At 52.5% G+C, this 21,451-nt stretch overlaps 1 protein-coding gene across 2 annotated transcripts in view; it reads right to left on the reverse strand.

The window, feature by feature from the left end:
* Nucleotides 1-20,914, reverse strand: part of ASTN2 (astrotactin 2) — a 426,223-nt gene extending 405,309 nt beyond the window's left edge. Inside the window, exon 1 of one of the 2 annotated variants that reach the window (XM_064523655.1) lies at nucleotides 20,534-20,914. In XM_064523655.1, coding sequence (XP_064379725.1) covers nucleotides 20,534-20,864 — 331 coding nt within the window. In that variant the 5' untranslated portion in view covers nucleotides 20,865-20,914. The remainder of the gene's footprint in view (nucleotides 1-20,533) is intronic. The other variant, XM_026113784.2, reaches the window with a different exon arrangement.
* Between the last annotated feature and the right edge of the window lie 537 nt (nucleotides 20,915-21,451).

A 21,451-nucleotide genomic window follows, 5' to 3' on the forward strand; every position in this document is an offset into this window, starting at 1 on the left:
TCTATCAATTTCAGTGGCTCAGATGCTTCTGACCTGTTGCTCAGCTTATTGTGGAAATGGCTTTTATTTACTGCACTTCCATTAAAAGATGAAATCCATGCATAGGGCTCACAGGGCAGAAAATCACAGTTTACGTCTCTGCTTATCTCCCTTCAGCGGCCTCAGCTCATTTTCGCCCTGGCTCACTCCCAGCTGCTATAAAAAAATATTTCCGAGCACTGTTTTGAGTGGCCAAGCCCCTTTCCAGCCCACAGGGCAGGAGGCGCATTTAGATTTTAAGGGGGGGCTCAGGGCTGCAGCCATTGCATCAGCTCAAGCACGGAGAACAGAGGGGACAGGGATGCTGGGACGCACGCAGGCTCGTGGCTCTGAGGGGACAGGACACCGCTGGTCCTTGCACAGGGAACATGGACTCTGCTGCACTCTCAACCACCCTTCAAGCCCTAGCCAGAGCTGTTCTGCTGTCAAAAGTCAGCTCCCATTCCCTGCAACCTACACAGATGGGAGAGGCCAAGGGAAGACCGCATGCCGCACTCCTGGAGGACAGCAGAGAGGAAGGTGCCTTCATCCCTGGATTTTCAGACCTTCCTCGTCACAACTCCAAACTCCTCCCTCACTACAGAGCAGATGATCATCAATGCAGAAGCAGGCTCAACGCTTCCTTCTGCGCCAGTTCCCATCCCAGTACTTCCCACACACTCCACCAGAGCACGTCTCTCCAGAGCTGCAGCAGCAAAGGCATCAGGTAACCTGCCAAACCTGCACATCCGCAAGAAAAGAGCAAGCCGCAATGGGATATAGGTGACTCCCCAGTGCTGGCTCTTGCCTTGCATAGTAGACACTGAAAGCCGTGTTAACTCATGCAACAGTGACACAGGACCCCTGTGTAAGCAGCCAGAGCTCTCCTGGCCCTCATAAGAAGGTGTTTAATATCAAACATGCCATCCCAAAGGGTAGCTGGAGATGGTCCCCAGCACCAGCGTGGAGTTGCTAAGGTTACCTCTTCAGCTGCCTAATTAGAGAAGCTGTCACTCTCTGGCAGAGATCAGAAGCGTGCGTGCGGGGGAGAGGAGGGGAACTTTAAACAACACAGATCATTTTTAGAACACAAAAGCAAAGAAAAAACCCAAACTCCTAATGGGACAGCAACATCCCCGTCTCCCACTGCCCAGCACACAGGAAGGACAGCAGCCTGCTAGACGTGTGCAGCTGTCCAGCTCAGAGAAGCAGCAAATCCTACTCTGCCTAGTCCATTTTCCACACCTCCATCCACCTGTCCTCGTCTTGCTTTGGGTTTCCACTCAGTCCCCTTTCCTCGGCTCTTTACGCACCACTGGTCTACAGTAGGGTAGCAGGAAAGGAGCCGTCCCACACACCCACGCAGGGATTTTATATCACCTTTTTAGTGCAAACAGCTAGCCCCTCTGGGCCCTCGCAGAGGAAATGTTCTTGCTTAGTAGATAAGGAAGACAGGTATAAGGAGGTGTACTCGCTTGGTCAAGGTCATTCCGTTAGTCAGCAGCAAAAGCCAAGAAGAGAATCCCAGAACAACTCAGAAGCCCTGTTTTTCCACCAAACCAATGCGCACACTTGTTTATGCTTCCTTCAACTGTGGTCAAGTAAATATCAAGTAAATATAATTGAAATGAGCTGTTTCTCCTCCTCTAATCCAGCTTCCCAACACAGTGCTTACATCTCCCAACCAGATCCCCAATCCCATACCATCCTATCACACAGCTCTCCTTTGCAAACCAACAAGCCCATCTTCTCCCCTCGAGTTCACTTTGCCTTGATGCAACTCCTCAGGAGAATCCTTTGCTGGAAAAGGAGTTACTGCAGATGGCTACCTTGGGCCAGCTGAGCCACCACATCTTGTTTCAAGTCAAACAGCAACTGTGGTCCTTCTAGGAGCAGTACTCCCAAAGCACACTGCTTTGTGTGCAGCTTCTCTGCTCCACACTGTAAAATCTGCGCACATCAGAGAAACCCTGAGCAGCTGAAAGCTTCAAGCCACACCTCTAGATTGTGGGGCAGGTCATTTAATTTATCAGCTACCCCAGTTACACAATCTTGTATTTGCTCAATCCCTCAGTTTTCCAAGGCCAGGAACTGGAGTGGGAACATGGACTGAGACACACCAAGAAACGAGATGTCTCAGAGGTGAGAGAACTCAAGTAGAGCCTCCCTTAGCTTTGAAGGGCCCACAAGTGGTGTGTGCTCCCTGCCTAGGGCTGCCTTCGTGCAGCCAGCTCTGTGCCCACTTCCACCCCAGCTCTGGGAGCAGAGGACTCTTCCCCAAGCAGCCACGACCACCACCATCCCAGTACAGCGTGTCCTCCGTTTTGGGAGAGCCACATATGGTGTGTGCAGGTGGTGTCCCAGCCCCAGTATAGTTCAAGGGCTGGCAGCTTTGGGAGAAAGAGCAGAAGCCATTCAGGCTTTGCGGCCAGGACTTCGAGGAAGGGAAGTCATGTCATTCCTGGATGGCAGTGTTGCTGGGGTGTTACTTTGCTGCTTCAGAAAAGTTTAAGAGCAGCAAGATAAAAAAAGGAGATGAAGCCAAAAAATGCAAAGAGAGATCCCTGGAATTGAAACACTTGCCAAGTTTCTCCATAACGCTTCAAGACACCCACTCATCCTCCCCAAGGGCTTGTCAGACTCACATGGCAAAAAATACACGCTCCACACCCACCCAAACCCAAAAGAAAGGACCTTTAAATAAATCTGGAATTCAGGGCTGGCAGGAAGACGAAGTTGGGGGTGGAAGAAGAATTTTTGCTGTCTATTTTCTAACGAAGGAACTGCTGACAGCTCTTCTAGAGCAGTCCAGGCCGTGTGGCCCTGTAACTCACACGGCCCCCTCAGACATCATAATAGATTGCTTTTAATTATAGGGCACAAGCTCAAAGGCCTCCGGGTATCCAAGAAAGCACAACAGAAACTAGAACTTAATGGAAATAAAAACCCATCACCACGCGCCAATGCATTTAGAAAGTCATGGAAGAGAGAATCCCAAGAAGAGAGGCTGCAGGTCAGTGACCAGCTGTGCTGCTTGCCACCCCACCCCAACGGGAGCTGCAGGCAGCTGGCAAAGAGGAAAGGGATGCTTAGTACAACCCCAGGAGAAACTCTGGATGTCTTCTTCTATACTATCCCCTTCACAGTGGAGCACAAAAGACTGCTCTGTGCAAGACGCAGTGCAGGGCCCCAAGAGATCGCAGCTTAAATAGGCAAGTGGACAGCAAAGGCGAACGGCCGCGGAGCAAGAGCAGCCAGGCCAGAGCCGCTTCTGTCGGAGCCGGAGGTGGCCAGCTCGACTCCCCCTTCATTCATAATTGAGACTGCACCATTTGGCTAATCCATTATGCAGATGCCTGCTAAACAGCTGTGAAAAATTTGTTTTCATTTGTGAGCTTTCAGACCAACTCTGATCGCAAGCAAATGCTGATAGGGTTAGAAGTGGCAGGAAGAGCACATAGGTGGACGAGGGCACAGCTCAGGGGAAAGGAAGGGGCCGAAGGGCACCAGGGCTGCATGTGCCCAGACTCCTGGCTCCACCGAGCACTCCTCATCTCATGCCTTTTTCCATTCACGTTTGCTGCACCTCTGATCCATCAGCCGCCATGGAAGTAATCTCTGGAAAAAAATAAGCATCCAAAGGGGCAAGGGTCCCATTATCGCTCCCTCCATTCAGGGCTACGCAGAGTTCCTCTTGCCCAGTGTGCACCAGTAACGCCAACGGCATTGCGACCCACTCACTTCCACCACGCTAGACACAGGATCATTGGCACCACTGGCAAAACCCACAGTGCTTTGAAGTATGTTGATCAGTTTTCAGGCACAGCCATGTTTGTTTAGGACCAGGGAAAGTTCTGTCAAGAGCTCTCTTTAGTGAAAATGTATATATTTTTTTCAAATGTGTCAAAATACTTTGAGCGTCGCAACTCCCCTCCAGCATTTTCATAATAATGCTGCAATTTCTGCTTCAAAACATCTTTTCAAACTTACTGTTCACACATACACTGAACTTTAAAGCTCAGAACTCAACCAAAGAGTTGTGATCAAACTGGAACGAGTCCTTCTTTGATTAAAGATAAGTTTTTTTTCTTTCATCCAGTTCTAATTAGCTGAGAGGGCTCTCCCTCTGCACGAGCCTCTGGTCAGCACTCAGTGTGTCCATTAGACCCCAAAGGAAGATCTCCCTTCTCCCTCACCACAGCCAAGATACAACAGAGCAGTCAGCGTAACGAGCTGAAGCGCCCCGTTCCCGTTGGGATTCGCTTTAGACCCTGTTCGCCTAACCAGGCCCGCTGGGCTACGCAAAGCGTGATTCACCATTCATCTCCCTAAGCACCAACTGGAAAGGCCTTGGTCTGGAAAGCTATTTTCCCCTTGGTGAACCAAAGCGCTGTGTAATGCAGCATCCTGATAAGCAGAGGAGCTTTCCAGAGAGGCAAACACGATGGAGGTACAAGAAGGAGACACACTGGAGCCCTTAGAGCTGGCGTGGGACTCTCTGAAGCCACACATGCCTTACTGCAGCAGTGGGCAACCAAGTGCCTTAAGCCATCACCCACCACTTTAAGGACATGCATCCGTGATGGGAACAACACTATCCCCGTTACAGGAGTGCTGTCTGCGTTTTGGATGATGCGCGGATATCCTCCGAATCACAACAGGAGAGGAACGGCGAGGCCGTTCGAGGCAGGGAACAGACCATCATCCGAGGGCTGTTCTGGCAGGCTGCGTGTGGCCTGCAAGCCAGGAGTTTCCTCACATGTCTTAGAGGATTAAAACGAACTCCAACACCACAGATGGCCCATCTGTTCACATTCACACAGGAAACCTTAGAGTTACCTCAACTTTTACCATTACAAATGCATGCCCATGCACTGGACTGATTTATATTTCAAACGGTGCCATTAGGATCCCAGAGCATCCTGCAGCCATGATTTAGGCCTAACGGTGTCTCACGGCCTGAAATTCAGTTTTGCAGCTGAGGAAACAGAGGCACACAAACCCAGACGGCACGAAATAAGTTACCAGCTGCCGGAAAGCAGCAGCAAACCTCCGTGGGAAGTTAGACGTACCCCTGCCCTATTTCTTGCCTTTTGCTGGCCACCACAGCCAACAGGGTGCCAAAGTAGGTGGGTCTGGATCTCCCCTCATCAGACCATTCCCAGGATCCACTCTTTCCCCTCAACCCAGTTCATGCCAGGAATAAAGTCTCTGTGAGCAATTCCCTAACTGCTGCACATATTTTAATAGACTTAGAAAAATACAACCACACAGAAGGCTGGGGAAAACACTCTTCACTGCCTTTATCAGTCAAATTAGAGCTGTAACTTGCTCCCCAGCCTTGTCCACAGCACCTTTTCTCTTGCCCACTGTGCTTCTGGGTCTCATGGGCCCTCCAGCTGCCACAGATGATGCAAGGACTACCACTAACAGCTTTTCTTGAATCCAGTTCTTCCCCCACCCAACACCAGCAAAACAAGCAGAACATTAACACCTCTTGGGTCACCCCTAGGTGCCTTCAGAGAAGTTTTACAGAGAGACAATCAGAACAAGCAGCGATAAAAACTGTAATAACCCCACATTAACAAATAATTCTTGCCTTTTATGCCCTTGCCAGGACATAAATACACTACAGCCAGGACATAAATTTTACCTTCCTTCCCAGTCCAATCCCCCTGTTAACAGGGGCTGGGAGCTGCTGTCCCATACCTGCTCCCTGGCAGAGAGAGGCTTCAAGTAATTTGAGACACCATTCCCAGGGGTGCTGACCACAGAGCTGCTTCAGGTGCACGCCAGGCGTTTCACATACAAATTTGCACCATTCCTGCTGAAGAGAGGCCTTGCAGATCAAGAGGTACTAAAAGGTTTGTTTTAAATGACTCGTTGCACACCATAAACCAGCAGGGAAGCCTGCCAAGGAGATAAGACCAGCCAAACACGGATCCCCACCAGTGGGGAACACAGTTCTGGGGAGGGAACACAGCTGGGAGATGCAACAGGAGACAGGTCACACCGCAGAGGGAAGGCTCTTCTCAAGGGGCCCAACTTTCCTTCAGCATCCCCCATGCACACCCTCTATCTTATCTTAACGCAGAGCCCACCCAGGGCTGTCCTGCAGGGCTGCCAGGCGAGCTTAATCGGTGGGAGTGTTGCAACCAGGATTTTTTTCTGTTTTGTGTTGAGGTGGCTCATTGAAAGCTCTGCAAAACCCTCCATAGTCAAGGAAGCAAAGATTTTACCACAGTATTTAACGCAAGTCCAGGCAACAGAGGAAACCTCCCCCAGCACACAGGGTTTCTGGTGGAGCCGGCTGCTCTGGGCTGCTCGGGAGCACCCAGCACCCAGGGTGGCCAGAGACAGAGACGCTGACACTGTCGCTGCACCTCCAACTCAGAGCTCGCATCCTGCCCAAATCACAGCTCTCATCCTTATTCCCACGCGCCGCTGGGCTGCAGTATATTAAAGAACAGTTTGACAGTTAAACAGCAAAGAAAGCTACTACGAAAGCAGAATAAAACTTAGTACAGCAAGGAGCAGCGTGTCTGTCTTGCAAACCAAAAAGCTGGGATATGATGAGATGTAAAGCAATGTAATGGAGTTTGTGTCTTCAAGCACCTCCAGTTTCTTGAACTGTGTTAAAAGACAACACTGCAGCTATTTAATTAAAAACACATTTCTAATTCTTATGATTGTGCGAGGAAAAAAAAAAAGCTAGAAACACATGGCTCTTGATCCGATACAACAAGGCATGTAACTGCCAGAACTACAGTAAAAACGAACACAAACTTCTATTGCCTTTTTGAAATCCAATCAATTTTGAAGGCTCTTAATATCCAGGAACCATAAACGAAGCTGGTAATCTACGTCCCGTGGTCTGTGGCAGCGCAACTGCTGCGGAGCTCATCTCCATACTCAAAAAGCTCAAAAATGGTCCCTCAACTCAAGAGGCATTTGGGGGTACCACCAGGACAGGGGCCAGGGAGGCAGGCAAGGCTGAAGGACCTGCAGAGGGTAGCGCCTGGAGCTCCCCAGGTAAGAACCATAAGAGCTTGGAGCCTTCAGCGCAAGAGCAAAAGGAAGAAAAAGCTAATGTGCAAAGGCGAGAAAATTCCTCTTCTGCTTCTTCAGAGTAAGGAAGAGCCCTGCTAAAACTGCTGCAGCCAAACAGCCTCACGCTCTGCTTGTCAAGCTTCAAGCCCAGGCCAGGGCATGGAGGGAAGCAGGAAGGAAAGCAAATTCTAGTTAGAGCACATGCAACTCTATCCCATGCAGGAACAAAAAATAGATCAAATACATATATATATATGTGTGTGTGTGTGTTTGTATACGTATATATTTATATGTATAGTGTGCGTGTATGTATTTTAAAGCTTTTCCCCAAACTAGCCACTATGAAAGCGTTTGCAGCACTAATCTAGGAATGAGAGAATCATGGTTTTGAGGGGTCCCTGCTCGATCCCAGGGGCACCCACAACAATTTCCACACCCAGAAACATTACAAAATAACGCCCCTTGCTGGCACACGGTCTCCTTCATCGTGCAACTGTCCAGAGACAGCGTTGCGAGCAGCTCAGCTCTGCCAGCGCTGCATTTCCCTGACGTTCTGGGCACCCGGATGCATTTAATGGGAACAAGTTAAGGCAGTTTTTAATTTTACAGTTTGCTCATAGCATACATTTCAGGAGCTACACAGTATGGGAAAATACATCCCATAAAGAAACTGCTAAACAAAGCAGCCCGAGTGCATACCACTCCACACAAAAATAGAACCAGGCTCATCTCGGGTTTTTCAAGCATATGCCTACGATGATCGCTTACATTTAACAGCCTTTATCCCACTTTCCATTTTGATTTTTAGGCTCTGACCCCATCGACAGCAGCTTCAGACTCCTACCGCTGCCTGCCAAACTCCATCTAAACTGGGAGGGCAGGAAAACCCGAGAGCTGGGCTGAACAGAGGCGGAGGCTGCGGTGCCTCCCCTTGCTCCACGCCGGGGACGGCGGAGGGCAGCAGCAGCCCCCGTCGTTGGCGGCTGCAGCGTGTGGACGCACCACCGATAGCTGGCTCAGCGACAGCTCCTGCGGTGTCACTTCTGAAGGGGACAAAAGACTTTGCACACCGGGTACTTCAGCAGCCATTTACGCTCGCCCTCCCAAGGGCCGCCCCAGCAGCCGCCCCCGTGCACACCAGCTGAACTCGGCCACCACGCTTGCGCCCAGAAGCAATTTCTCAAGCCCTCAAACTTTATTACCCAATTTCTTGGGGCTGCACGGAGGGCATTCCCCTGCGAGTGCTTCTGCCAACATTCAAAGCTATTGAAGCTCTGCAAAAGTAATTCCCACCCATGTCTGCTGCCCCAGGAAAGATATTTTCCCCCCAGTTTTGCACAACAACCAGCTAACATCGTTTTCCTTTCTCTCCCAAGAAATTCTGGCTCAGACAAAACGCCAGGCACAGCGCTAGTCCAAAATCAAGCTTCATAAAGTTACCCGTGCAAGCAGAGTAGGAGGGGGACGTGTTACGCAGAGATTAGACCGCAGCCTTTACTGATAGCATTCAGTCACCCTGGCAGGCTGCAGCACACTGAGTTTGTAAAGCTCCTTGGGAATCCTTCAAGATGAAAGGTACAATATGATACAGCTGTATTATATCCATGGGCTTTGTTACAGTACACATTTCCTAGCACGGTTTTATTGCTAGAACACAAAGTTCAGCTGAAGCCCAGGGCTCTTCAGGTGACAAATGCACCCCATATCCTTCCGTCAGCTCCACAAGTGATGAAAAATGCAGGAGCCCCTGATGTGAACAAGGTAGTCGGAGCAGCAAGCGCCCTTCCAGCAACGGCTGGTGAGGACTAGCCAGCACAGGTAAGGCCAACGTCACAGCCCTCGCTGCTGGATGTGCCTTCAGTCTTTAACGCGTTTCACTGCCAAACTTCTCTGTCCTGTCCCCAGAATGCCACTGCTGTGATCGGCTCCTCTGAACGGTCCCTCCACTTCAATTGAATCCACAGCAAAGCCTCCTGCCCCAAAGGCCATCACCTGCAGGAGGTTCCCCTGTGTGGAATCTACCTTAATCAAGTAGTGCCGAGCACCGGCATCACCCATGAGACCCCAAGATGCCCACGGAGATCACCTACATAACCACCGCCAGCCCGTAACTGCTCAGAAAAGGGCCATTTACTGAATTCTTCTCCTCCGGACAAACTCCATTCACAAGTATCCACTGCAGAGCACCAAAACCACCTGCGGGCCTTGGGCCTGACAGGCTCTGCTGTCACGGGATTGCTGCCTCTACCCTGAATCGCAGATCTCCTTCCGCAAAATCCTACACGAAGATCGATGCAGGATGTTTGCCACATCTGGGAGGCGACCCTGGGGCTGGGGGATTGCAGGCCACACCAGAGCACGAACAAGCACAAGCCCCGGCACGCAGAGGTAAACCCCAAGGCACTGCCTTGGTTCAGCTGTCCCTCTTGCAAACTCCTGTCTACTCCTAGAAGAGAGGGAAGGAGATGGTTTCTTATTCTTTTGGAAGCCTAGAATGAATTCTGATGCTACAAATGAGTTTGTAGCCCTAATGACCCTGGACTGCTCAGTTCGGATAGCAACATACATCCACCAATTGCCTTTTGGATCATCTTCCCAACACCACTCTCCTCCTGGTCACCTCTATCTGTCCAGTTTCCCCAAGACATAAGAGATGGAGCAACAAGGAACATGACCGCAAAATGAACCAACAAGGCGGCTTTCGAAGCCTGGGAAGAATTCCCTGGGCACATTACAGGGAGCAAGAAAGAGTTTAAACACCTCAAATGTATACAGCAGAGAGGTAGAAAGGAGAAAAAGAAATGTGATAGAGGTAGAAGGAAAAGAGACATAGCAGGATGTCCCAGCTGCCCCTCCAAGCTCTCGGGCCACAGCCCATGCTGAGCCTGCCACACAGACTGCTCCGATCCAGAAAGCCAGAGTGAGGGTTTTCCATCTCCTTCAACGGCCGCAGAGCAGCCTGGGCAAGAGAGCACTAAGTAACTGAGAACTGAGTGGGAAGGGCTGGCAGGCAGCTGCCGGGTAACCCCCTTTCCCCCCAGGAAGCCCAGCCGAGCGGGAAACGGGCCCTCGGGGAGGCAGAGGGCAGAGCCCACACTGGATGCATGCTATGGGAGTAATTAATTAGGTTACTGGTATTAGCTTTTACCCCAGCTCCCGTCATACCCCCAGGCAGCAACTGCAACAGGGACAAGGCGAGTGCAAGCTGTCAGAGGCATTTCAGCCTCGGAGCGCAGACCCAGCAAGCTCTGGCCAGCGAAGACGAGCAGCAATCCCTGCTCCTGGGCTGCAGCGAACAAGCTCTGCTCCAGGTCCCCTCCCCGCCCCCAGGCCCCTGCCACCCCACACCAGGAGCCCCACGTCTGCCGTCACAGCACGCTGCTGACATGGGAGCAGTGAATCAAGAAGCTGATGTTACTGAACAGTTGGTTAGAGGCAAAAAATAAATAAATATTTCCTACACTGTTGCCAACTCCTCTTTTCTGTCACTTGATCCTGTATTTTAGGGATGTTCTCCACTCCCTGGTTCACCAGTAACCCAGGGACCAGAAAGAGCAGCAAGGGATGGATGCAGGCTTTGAACAGCCTTGGGACAGGCACCATCACAGCCGCAGCACTCGGTCAGTCACACAGACATGCTACAACGCCAGGTCCCATAACATGGGCCCTTCACTTGAGAGCAGCCCTAAGGACTAGCCGGGGACCCCCATTTCTGCAGCACATCCCAGGGAAGGGCACAGGGCAGGGCTCCAGCCGCAGGTAAGGCCACCCCTCCTGCGCAGCTCTCCTGCCTGAAAAAGAGATAAAGGAGGGGAAAAAGCAGAAAATGGACCAGAGCCCCAAAGACATCCACACAGCCGAGCTCTCATGCGGATGCCCATGGGTGCCAGGGCTCCCGCCTCTGCCCACAGCTTCACTGCAGCACCACCAGCTGCAGGCAAGGCTCGGCTGCGTAGGCACCGAGCGAACAGCAGGACAACCCCGGCCTTCAAACCCGTGGCCCAAAGGGACGAGACGAAATGACAGACGGGGGAGAGACGGTGGTCAAATGGCTTCCGTGAGGTCACACGACAGGGCAGCAGAGCTGGGAGCAAACCTCAGAGTCTCCAGACCCCAGTTGCAGAGTCTTTGAACCTGCATCTTACTCCTTTGCTGCTCCGCTTTTGGGAGGGCAGATGTGCATCCTAGGTTAGTCCATAGGATCTTCTCAGCAAGGACAGTGCCTCCCTATAGGCACCTCATCAGCACTGGAGGAAGAGAAAGGTATTAAATACCAGAATAACTGCTGGCAGGCTCCCAGGGCGTCAGAGCTGCGCCGAAACCAGGCATTCCCTCCACGGCCTGAACACGGGCAAGCGTCCGCCCCCAGCACCCGCAGCACGGCCCGAAGGAGCGCTGGGCCCCCGCTCCCCGAGGAGCCGCGCTCTTCAGCCCCCGGCGCCGCGCGCTGCTCCTCCCAACTGCAGCTCATTAGCGCAGCTGGCTGTGCAATTTATGTTTTATTCTCGTGCACTAGAGGAGCAGATGACAGCGCAGCTGAGGTGCTGGGCCCGGCAGGTTCCCCCGCGCGCGCACACTCCCCAGCGCAGCACCGCTTTCTCTCCCTGCAAAGAGATGCAGAGCTAACCTGTTATCAGGTCCAAAGGGATCCCGGAGCGGCGCTCCGCAGGGACCGCATCTCCACGGGGTCAATGCTGGCCCTTGCCTCCCTCTCCTTAACAGGATCACTCCACGCGTGTGCCTACCAGCAACACCACCGGCTCAGTAATCTTCCTAAATACAGCAGTTACCAGGTGACCGGGAAAATCTCTTTTACTGCTGATACTGCTAATGGAAAATTTCTCCCCTTTCTCTGCTGCTTTCAAAGCCAGCCATGGTTTGCACAGACTTCGTCTTGCACACAGACAGGAGAGCTGGAAGCACGGAGAGGAGGGGTGCAAGACTGGTAGGGAGCAGCTAATGAGAAACAGAGGGGAACGCGTACTACTTTCTTCCTCCCCATCAGCCTCCTCGGTCCGCAGAGGACACCCTGGCGCCAAACCACATCTCCCCATCTTCTCCCAGGCAGCCAGCCCAGCCTCCTCCTGCCATCCCCCCGCTGCAGGAATTCCTCTTTCCTCCCCGGACCACAGCCAGACAAGCACTCTGGATGCATCTAAAGAAGTGCCTCAGCCAGCCCAGCTCCCCTTTTTTGCATGGCATGCAGGGGAGACACCCAAAGGGATCAGTGGGCCAAAATCATTTGCATCCCGATTTTTCCTACCTGTCTCCTTCCCAGGAGAAAGCCAGGAAGCTTCGCCCAGTCAGTGCAGATGCAGGAGGCCAAGATCACTCTCTGTCCCTTCTGTTTGCCGTTCTGCTTCTTCAATACCATTAAGTGTCTCCATACTGTCTGGACACTGAAAACCTTAACCAAATTAGCCAAGACCTGAGCAGCAGCACAAGCATTCAATTCTTTTAAGTGGCACCACTTCTCAATCTGGTTACATATAAAAATCATGTCTGCTCACTGCCGTTACCATTCCTACAGGCAGCGACAGAGGCAGTACTAGGGAACAGTGTGGGAAGTCTGGGCAAGGCTCATCGTTCCCCATTTCAGATGGCTGTAATGAGAGGAAGGAAACTGCAGAGGCGAGTTGCGAGCTGTCCTGGCTGTACCGAGTATGTTACGGATAAGAACAGCAACCCCAATGAAAGGTATTTCTGTTTTCTCCACTTTTCCCTTCAGTTCCTAACCCCAATCTACCCCCACGTTCTGCAAGGCATTTTGCTGGCCTTTGCTGTGACAGCAGGTGCTTCTCAAGCCACCTGTGACTGTTAACGTATGTGCTGAGGTAGTATAAGATCAATACCTCATCTTTCCCACAAGTGGCATCAATCTATTCTCTTCCTGTCCCAGATGATCCCAAGCCTGAATTCCTGTTACTCAGGTAACACCAAGAAAGCCCAAGGGCTCAGCTGGATTTCACAGCCAGCCAACACTGCACATTAGCACCATATCACTAAGGCAGCACAAAGCCTTGTCCATCAAACAGCCTGGCTTCAGTTTGAGGGCTTAGGAAGGAAGAGGCAGCAAGCCGTGGAGGTAACGTGTCTGGGCACAGTGGCACAGGTTTCCTAGACATCACTCATCTCCCCACCCCCAGTGCACAGAGGGAAATGCAAGTTCCCCACCTGATACTAAAGAAAAGGGTATTTTTTCCTCCAGATAAAGAGCATAAATAAAGATCTCTGGCACACCTATATCCCAAAAGCCCTCTCCCATTGCATGGAAGGAAGCGGGGGAGCCAGGGGGATCCCCAACTGCCGGCCTGCCCAAGCTGCTCCCACCTCCCTACAGCCTGGCAGCTCAGCTGCCGAATACAGGCTGCTTTCTCCATAGTTAATCTTCTGTTGCCACTAGCTGGTCAATATGGGTACTCTTGGAAAGCAGCGATTCCCTGAGTACAGCCTTTCATTCAGCTGCAGGTTCCAGTTTTAACTAGGATTTTCTCCCCAAAAAGCATCTGAGGAATCCCTGCAAGTCCACGTCCCTCTTGCTGGACAAGCTATGTTTGACCCTGTCTGGTGGGAAGGGTGATGCGGTCATCTGAGGGATTGCCCCATTTTAATGCAAATTTTGTGGTTTCCCAGGACATCAAACACCACTTTGGGGGTAGTCAAGGCTGAGGCAAACTAACCCAGCAGGTCGGGCTGGCAGATTGAGGCAGCAGCAGCCGCCGCTCGCAGGACGGTTCCCCCGGGCTGGCTAAGAGCTGGCCGGAGAATGGCAACAGGTTAAAAGCAGAGACCTTCACTAGATACCAACAACCTTGCGCTGAGAGCCTGGAAGCCTCCCTGCTTGCTCGCCCCAGCCTGTCTGGGTGTCACAGAGCCTGTCCTTCCCGCAGCCACAGCGGCCTGGAGCTCAGGACCCGTCACTGCTACAGCCCGACCTGCCCCAGAGCATCCGCACACCGATGCGAGGCCAAGGAGCAGCCCGAGCCAGGCCTCCCAGGCTCTCTCACCTCCAGCTTCCAACGACAAGAACCCAATGGCCTAGGAGATTCAAGTGATCACATAGTTCTGGGCAAGGGAGGAAAAAAAATATATATATATAAAAAACTATAAAAAATTGTTACCATAAGGTTTTTCTCATCCCTCCTCCCAAATTTCTCTTCCACAGCAAATTCAAAAAGCTGGGGGGGCTGGTCAAAATGTGAACAGAGGCTTTTCCCCGCTGGATTCTCTGCAGGACAACTGCTACCTCTATTTCTCAGAAGGATTAAGCTTAAAAAGTTTTCCCACCATTTTCCATCCCTGCAAGCCTCCTGCAGCATTGCAGAAGCTACTCAAACAGCATCCATTAAAGCCATTATAGGAAAGAAGAAAGAAGCAGAGGGTAACTTAAAACAAGTCGCAAACAAGAACCAGAGCTCCTTCTGCTCCTGCAACACGGCGGTGCCTTTGCAAGGGCACGCACCGAGGGGAGGGAAGCGGCAAGGCTCGGCTCGGGGCTTCAGACGGGAGCAGAAACCTGGGGCTTGCTCGCCTGCACGGGGCTGAGACAACCGTGCCTCTCCGCTGCCTGCTCCTGCCGTTGGGCTCTGCAGCACCATTTGCCGTGGCCAGCTGCTTGGTTCACAACGGGAGCAACAAATTAGAGAGAACAGACATCAACTTCTCCCACAGGGCCCATTCACATGTTCTGCCAGGCCAGGCGGATTTTCAGGCCAAGAGCTACACGATCCCCAAGGCAGCTTGCTCGGGAAGCGGCCACGTGCACAGGCACCCCGTCACACACGCCTCTCAGCCCGTCCCTCTCGAGGGGGCCAGCTCCCTTTGCAAGGGGCTCGAGAGTGTTGCACCGTCATCCCCCTGTGCCCCTCAAATAAGGTTTGCAGCCCAGAAGTGGAAGTCCACCATTTGCAGCGGTAAGCGCAATCATGGCATTTGTCACTCCTCTCTTTTGCTCCAGCGCCCACCTCCTGCCCCAAGGCAGCCTGTACAACCCGGCGACCTCCTCCCAGCTCACGCAGCCCAAACAACAGCTGAAGGGCCTGAAGCGGCCCCTGCTCTCAGGCCTAGGACATCCCCCGGCTCCTCACCTCGAGAAGCCTGCTCATGCAGCTCATTTTCACTGTGCTTCCTCACCGGTGCTTTTGCTCAGTTTTGATTCCCTCTGCTCCTCTCTTGGAAGATGCTACTCTTTACCCCCTGGACGACGTTGGGAACACCCAGGAGAAAAAAAGACACCCTTAACAACCAAGCTTCTCGCCAAAAGCGCAATGAAGTTCTTCAAGTCTAGCAGGAGACAGTTAACAGAAAAGGGAGGTATTTAAACCAAACTTAAGTCGTCTGCTTCTCTTTACCATGTAGAGACAACCCAGTTTTTAGAAACTAGCCTGGAGAGAAGAATCCTCCTGCTTAGGGCAGCTGAAGTGTAACTAGAGTCTCCCGCCGAGAACTTTATCCCTTTGCTACCTACACGATCCTGCTCAAGATCTCACAGGCCAACACAAAGTAGGGCAAGTGCCTCAAAGAACAGCGCTTCTCAAAAGTGGCATCAAAAAGCTCCAGCCACACCGGTGTTCGCAGACTAACCCACCAGCTCCTCCACTCAGCTTTACAAAAATTGATGTCTTGACAAAAGCAAGGGCGGTAAGCAAGTATTTTTAAGAAAAGCAGTAAATTCAAACAATCTGGAGGGAAGTAAATGTCTTCCCCTATTTTAATGCATTCTTACCCTAAAGAGGAAAAAAAAGTTCAGGTTCCCAGATGGCTTCAGGAAAAGTTATGATATAAAATAGAAGAAGTGGCACAGAACAGATAAGTAGATGGAAGAGCCGTACAGCTTCAAGAACCAGGGGATAGTAGTGTTCACAGCTAGACACAGCTAGAAATGGATAACGTAGGTGCACAAGCACCTTTTCTGACAACCACAGAAACAAAGGACCCTGTAGCATTGCAGATGCTAGTCAAACAGCATCCATTAAAGCCATTTATGAGAAGTGTAGAGTAAACTGCTCTTATGTAAGCCACGATCGGGTAAGAGCGGCGCTGAAGATTTGCCTGCCTCCCTTTTTCTTTCTCTCTCTCTATATATATCTGCACACACATACATAGAGCTCATCTAAATTAGCTCAGAAGCTAACAGCTTCATTCCCTGAATTGCACTTAAAGCAGGCTATGCTGCTTGTGGAGCAGCTATTGTACAGAACACATGGTTGCTGACTAAATCAAGATACATACCTTTGAGAGACCTCATTGTACAAGAATAAAAAGTCAATGATAGGCTGCACCGTTTGCCAGAGTAACACTAGAAGAATTAGGAAAAAAAGTGCCGCAAAGCATCAGTTGTATCCAAGGTTATGGAAAGGGCAGGATGCTTTTTCAGGAAAGGGGATGCACAGCTATTCATAATGCACTGGTGGCAAAGTTACATTTGTCATTTCCTGCCACCACTCTGCTGTGCAATTCTGAAGTAATGTAATTGTGGGATAAGGGGAGGAACATCCTTCTCGACTTTAATGCAAGAGACTCAAAAAAAAGAAATTAGGAAACATAGACACTCTGACACCCTGTTGAAGGGGGGACACTGAGCAAGCTAGAGCTTTTGACCGGCATTTCAGCTGCAGGTCCCCAGCTGCAGGCAGGGAAGGATGAATCAAGGGAACAGAAGTTTTCTGACTCCGTTCGGGGATGATGAAACCGCTCCCTCCTTGCCTCCGCACCTGCTTTCAAGGGGATAAACCCATTGCGGAGAGGACTCCGGGCAGCGCTGGGAGCCGGCGGAGCATCTCCGGACTCCCACCACCCCCTAGCGGGCTCGCAGGCCCTCCCCGCGCTCCGCTCACGCCCGCTCGCAGCTCGCGCGCTAGCGGGGATGCGACCGACTCGCCTCCACACGTGTGCCTTCCGCCACGCGAGCCGCGGAGCCGAGAACGCAGAAGGAGTCAAGCTGCGTGGGAATTTCCCAACAGCGCTTTTTCATCACCGAGTGTCAATTATGCATCAGCTGCAGCAGAAGAGGTTTCTCCGGCAGACAGTTATAAAACTCTCAAAGCTCTCGCTTCCCAGCCTAAAAAGGCGGCAGGTCAGCAGCGCTCACCTGAGCTCGGGAGCTCAGGATTCACAGTGCGTCCGCCAAACCAAAGGTGCGACTCTTGGATGCAGCGAGTATCACAGAGTCCCCGGGCTCACAGCTGGTTTTGAAAGAGATTTAGGCTCATCCCAAAGCAAAAAAACTAAAAACTAAAAGTGCCTAATATCTCAGTTTTTCAGGGGTTCGAAAGAGTTGCTTCCCACCTAGGAGGAGGAACCCTTTGAAGAAGAGCAACGCAGAGCACTGCATGCCTTTCATACCAGCCACTGACTCAAAGCAACCGTCTCCCTAGCTCATTTTAACTTTAAGCACCCCCCGCCAAAGGTAGTTTCACACAGCCGCAGACAACTCTATGGCACCTGCAAACCTTTAGCTACAGATCTCTCACCCTCCTTTATCACAGAGGAAGGAGTGACAAGGGGCACAGGAACCACACCAGAACTGGGAGACCTACCAAGCAGGGAGCTGCCGGGCAGGCCCAGGACTACAGGCTCTGCCTCCCGGAGTTGCATCATTTATTTCAACAAACTCATCGCCACAAAGCAAATCAATGTTTTATTCTGTGCTTTTTGTCTTGGCAAGACTTTTGCGCCCTGTGGAGGGAGCCTGAAAGGACGTACAGCCAGCCAGGCCTCGGAAGTAGGTGCTTTTCGAAGAAACCTGTGCTCCCTGCAAGGGATGAGGAGTGATGCCCAGCAGTCACTAACCACCCCTACAAAGAAATCGGACTCTTAAAAAATAAAAATTTTTCCCAAATAACTTTACTTCAGAGTCCTTAACATCAGCACTGGGTCTCAGAGGTGCCCCTTTAATGCTTCTTTTTTGCAAAATTCACTCCAGGATGCTGTTCAGAGTAGCTGGCCCAAGATGAGTGCTTTAGAAGATCTTCCTAATGCGACCCTATCCCCGTGAAGCCAGAAAGTGATCTTTGCTAGCAACAAGAGCCTGGACTCAAAGACATTCAGAAGCCTTCATCGCTTCAGCTCTTAAATGTCCCCCTGAGCTCAGGCCTAGGCAGCTGCTAACCATGCTCTGGCGACAAGCATACACGTAACACCAGAAATCAGCTATTGATAAGAGCTACTGAAAATTATTTTCATGTGGGGAGAACAAACTGTTCAAAGCGATCCCTGCCTGTGAGTCATTCCCAGCAACTCTGCTGATCTCCCACTTGTAACACTATTTTCACCTCCAGGAGCTCATGCCGGGTCACAGGCAAGGCAGCAGCAGCTTTAGGGTCCCCAACCACTGCTGAACTTGGAAAAGGAAGCAGCAAGAAAGAAGACAGAGAAAACTCCCGCATTATTTACTGCGCTAGAAAAATGAGTATACAAGCCAGCAGAAATCCTCTAAAGCACCCATCCAGAAAAGAGTTAAGTGTATCTGAGACTCGGTTGCCACTCCAGGAGACAGAAAAAAATGCAGCAAATTTGAAATATCAGAGCATCCACAGCAATTCATGATCTAGACCTTGGGGAAGGACAAGCATTTTACCTTCTCTTAAGGCAAGGTGCTGATTAATTTCAGAAATGTGATGAAGCCATCCCACCATGGGCAAAGCTTCCATTTATCTTCCAACGTGCCCGACATCAGCAGCTTTGGGGAAGACAAGGGTATGTGTTGGGGTCTTTAATCCATGAAGGGACAGCAACCAGAACAGTTTGGCAAGAGACATGGTACATATTTCAGCAAATAATCAAAATCCCAGGCAAGCAAAAGGATTTTTTAGCCCGAGACATGGTCTCTCTACCAGCAGTCACTCACAGAAGTAGGATTTGCCATACAAGATCATCTCTCTGATCTATCAAGATGAATTTCTCTCCTTTAACATGAGCTACTACCTACACTGTACACAGAGGAGTTCTTCGCCTTATGATATATTTAGTCCAGTGTGCAATTCACACCCAGTCCCTGAAGAAGCTGTACTCTAACCTGAAAATTCAACTCAGTGAACCATGAAACTTCTCGTTACTTTTAATCACTATAAGGTAAATGTCAATCCTACTGCATCGAATCTTTGATTTTCACTTTTATTACTTGAAATAGAGTATCTGGTTTGTTTGGGATTTTTGCGGTTGACCAACCATGTCTAAGGAAGCCAAACTGCAAAGCCAGAACTGAAGAGGTTCAGTTCAAAAAGTACCATCAACTTATTTATTATAGGCATTCACGATGAGAAAGCTTCACAGGGGGCAAAATGAGAGGACCCGGGAACCCAGTCATTTTCCTACAGTGGCACATCGCACCCGGTGAAAGAGCTGTCACTTCCACAGGGTAAGGGTACACGCTTGTGCCCAGGGGGTCGTCAGGTGGCACGCACGGGAAATATCCTGACACGCTAGATACGCACAAGGCAACGCGCTGGAAGCTGCAGCGCGGTTGTGTGAAGCAGTATCTCAGGCATGAAGGTAAGCAGGTACTCAAATTATCCTAGCTTTAGCTACCAAAAAGCAAGAAAGCTAGTGGATAAGGAGGAGCTATATTGAGATCAACAAAAAACCCTTCAGTGATCTGCACAGCAAACACCGAGCTTTCCATGCAGATTCCTGAGCAGTTCACTTTTACCGAGTCCAGCAGGGCAGATTAATGCACACAATAGGGTAAAAGTGACACCGTGCAGCTCGGGCACCCCATCTAAAAAGACAAGACCAGACACCAACCTGAAAGTACGACAACAAAAATATTTCTAGTCCCATTTTCCCCTGCCCCCCCCCCCCAAAAAAAAAAAGCTGAAATACGGAGAAAGTCTGCAGGCATTCTGCAACAGACCCAGAAACCAGAGTTGTGCATGAAGCAAGAATGAGCTTGGAGCTTTAAGACCAAGCATTTATAAATTCAGGCTCCTGCTAGAAAAACAGTCCCTGCTTTTCCGCCAGGCTCAGCCGTAGCTCCTCCAGGGCTGAGCGTTTAAGTTGAAGTACGAGAAGCAGCACCCATCACTTCACAGCCCGAGCAAAAGGCGTTTTACTCGCAGGGATTTTTTTAAAAGGCAGCACAGCAGCCCGCAGGCCCTGCTTAAAAAAAAAAAAAAAAAAACCCACCGCCTCCCCAGCTGCAAACAGGGGTGCGCCAAGGACGACGCGAAAAAGCCCGAAGGGACCAGCAGGCTGCCCGTGACGGGGAGGGGGGACCCAGGGGCGGCAGCGGGACCGCGCTGGCCCGCCGGACCCCGCCGCGGCAGCCCGGGCGCTCCGGGACGCCGCGGGCGGCCGGCGCCGGAGGGAGGGAGGGCGGGAGGGAGCCCGGGAGCCCCGGCACGGGCGGCGCCGAGGGCCCGCAGCGGCCGCCGGGCCCGCGGGAGGCGGCAGGTGCGCCGGCCCCGGGGGGACGCGACGGGTCGGGCCGGGCCGGGCCGGGCCGGGTCGGGGTCCGCCCTCCTACCGAGGGTGAAGAAGGGCAGCTCGGTGTTGTCCAGGTCGTCCTGCACGGCGACGCGCCCGGGCAGCTCGTTGCGGACGAAGAGCAGCAGGCGGGAGTCGGCGGCGGCGGGCGGCGGGGCGCCGCTCCAGCTGATGTCGTTCTCGCGGAGCACCGGCAGCGTGGACACGGTGACCGTCTTCACGCGGCAGGGGCCGGCCGGCTCCCGCGACGCCGCCGCGCCGGGCCCGCCGCCCGGCAGCACCAGCACCAGCACCAGCACCAGCACCAGCAGCGCCGGCGGCAGCGGCACGGCGGCGGCGCGGCAGCGGCGGCGGCGCGGCGGAGCGGCCATGCCGGGCCGGGCCGGGCGCGGGCAGAGCCGCGGCCGGGCGAGGCGAGGCGCGGCGAGGCGAGCGGCGCCGGGCGCACTGAGCCGCCCCAGCCCGCCGCCGCCGCCGCCGCCCGGCTCCGCCTCCCGGCCCGCCCCGGCCCCGCCGCCGCCGCCGCCGCCGCCCGCCCTCGCCCCCGGCCGCGGGGACGCTCCGGCCGCCGCCGCGAGGCGCCGCTCCCCCCGCCCCCTCCCCGGCCGCCCCCGCCCCCGTTTGGGGCCTCCGGGGCTGGTGTTAGCGCAGCATCCCCCAAAGCCCCGGGGCAGAGCCCCCCCGCCGGCGCGGCACCCCTGCCCCAAACCCGCTCCCCTGGTCCGCCCGGTCATCTGTCCACCCCCCTGTAACCGGACTTCATTCTGCCATCTGCTTTTTCTGCACTTTCTCATTTAATCTGTTAACTCATCCCCGTGTGACTCCATTTCCCTCGCTACCTGTAGCAGCTTCTCCCCTTCTCCTCCCGTGTCCTGAGCAGCCTGGCACCCACCTAGCCTCCCCCCCCCCTGCTTCCCAGCCCTCACCCTCTTTTAGCTCTCTTTCCTTTCCTCCGCTC

Source organism: Dromaius novaehollandiae, chromosome 20 (assembly GCF_036370855.1).
Source record: "Dromaius novaehollandiae isolate bDroNov1 chromosome 20, bDroNov1.hap1, whole genome shotgun sequence".
Classification (NCBI taxonomy): domain Eukaryota; kingdom Metazoa; phylum Chordata; class Aves; order Casuariiformes; family Dromaiidae; genus Dromaius; species Dromaius novaehollandiae.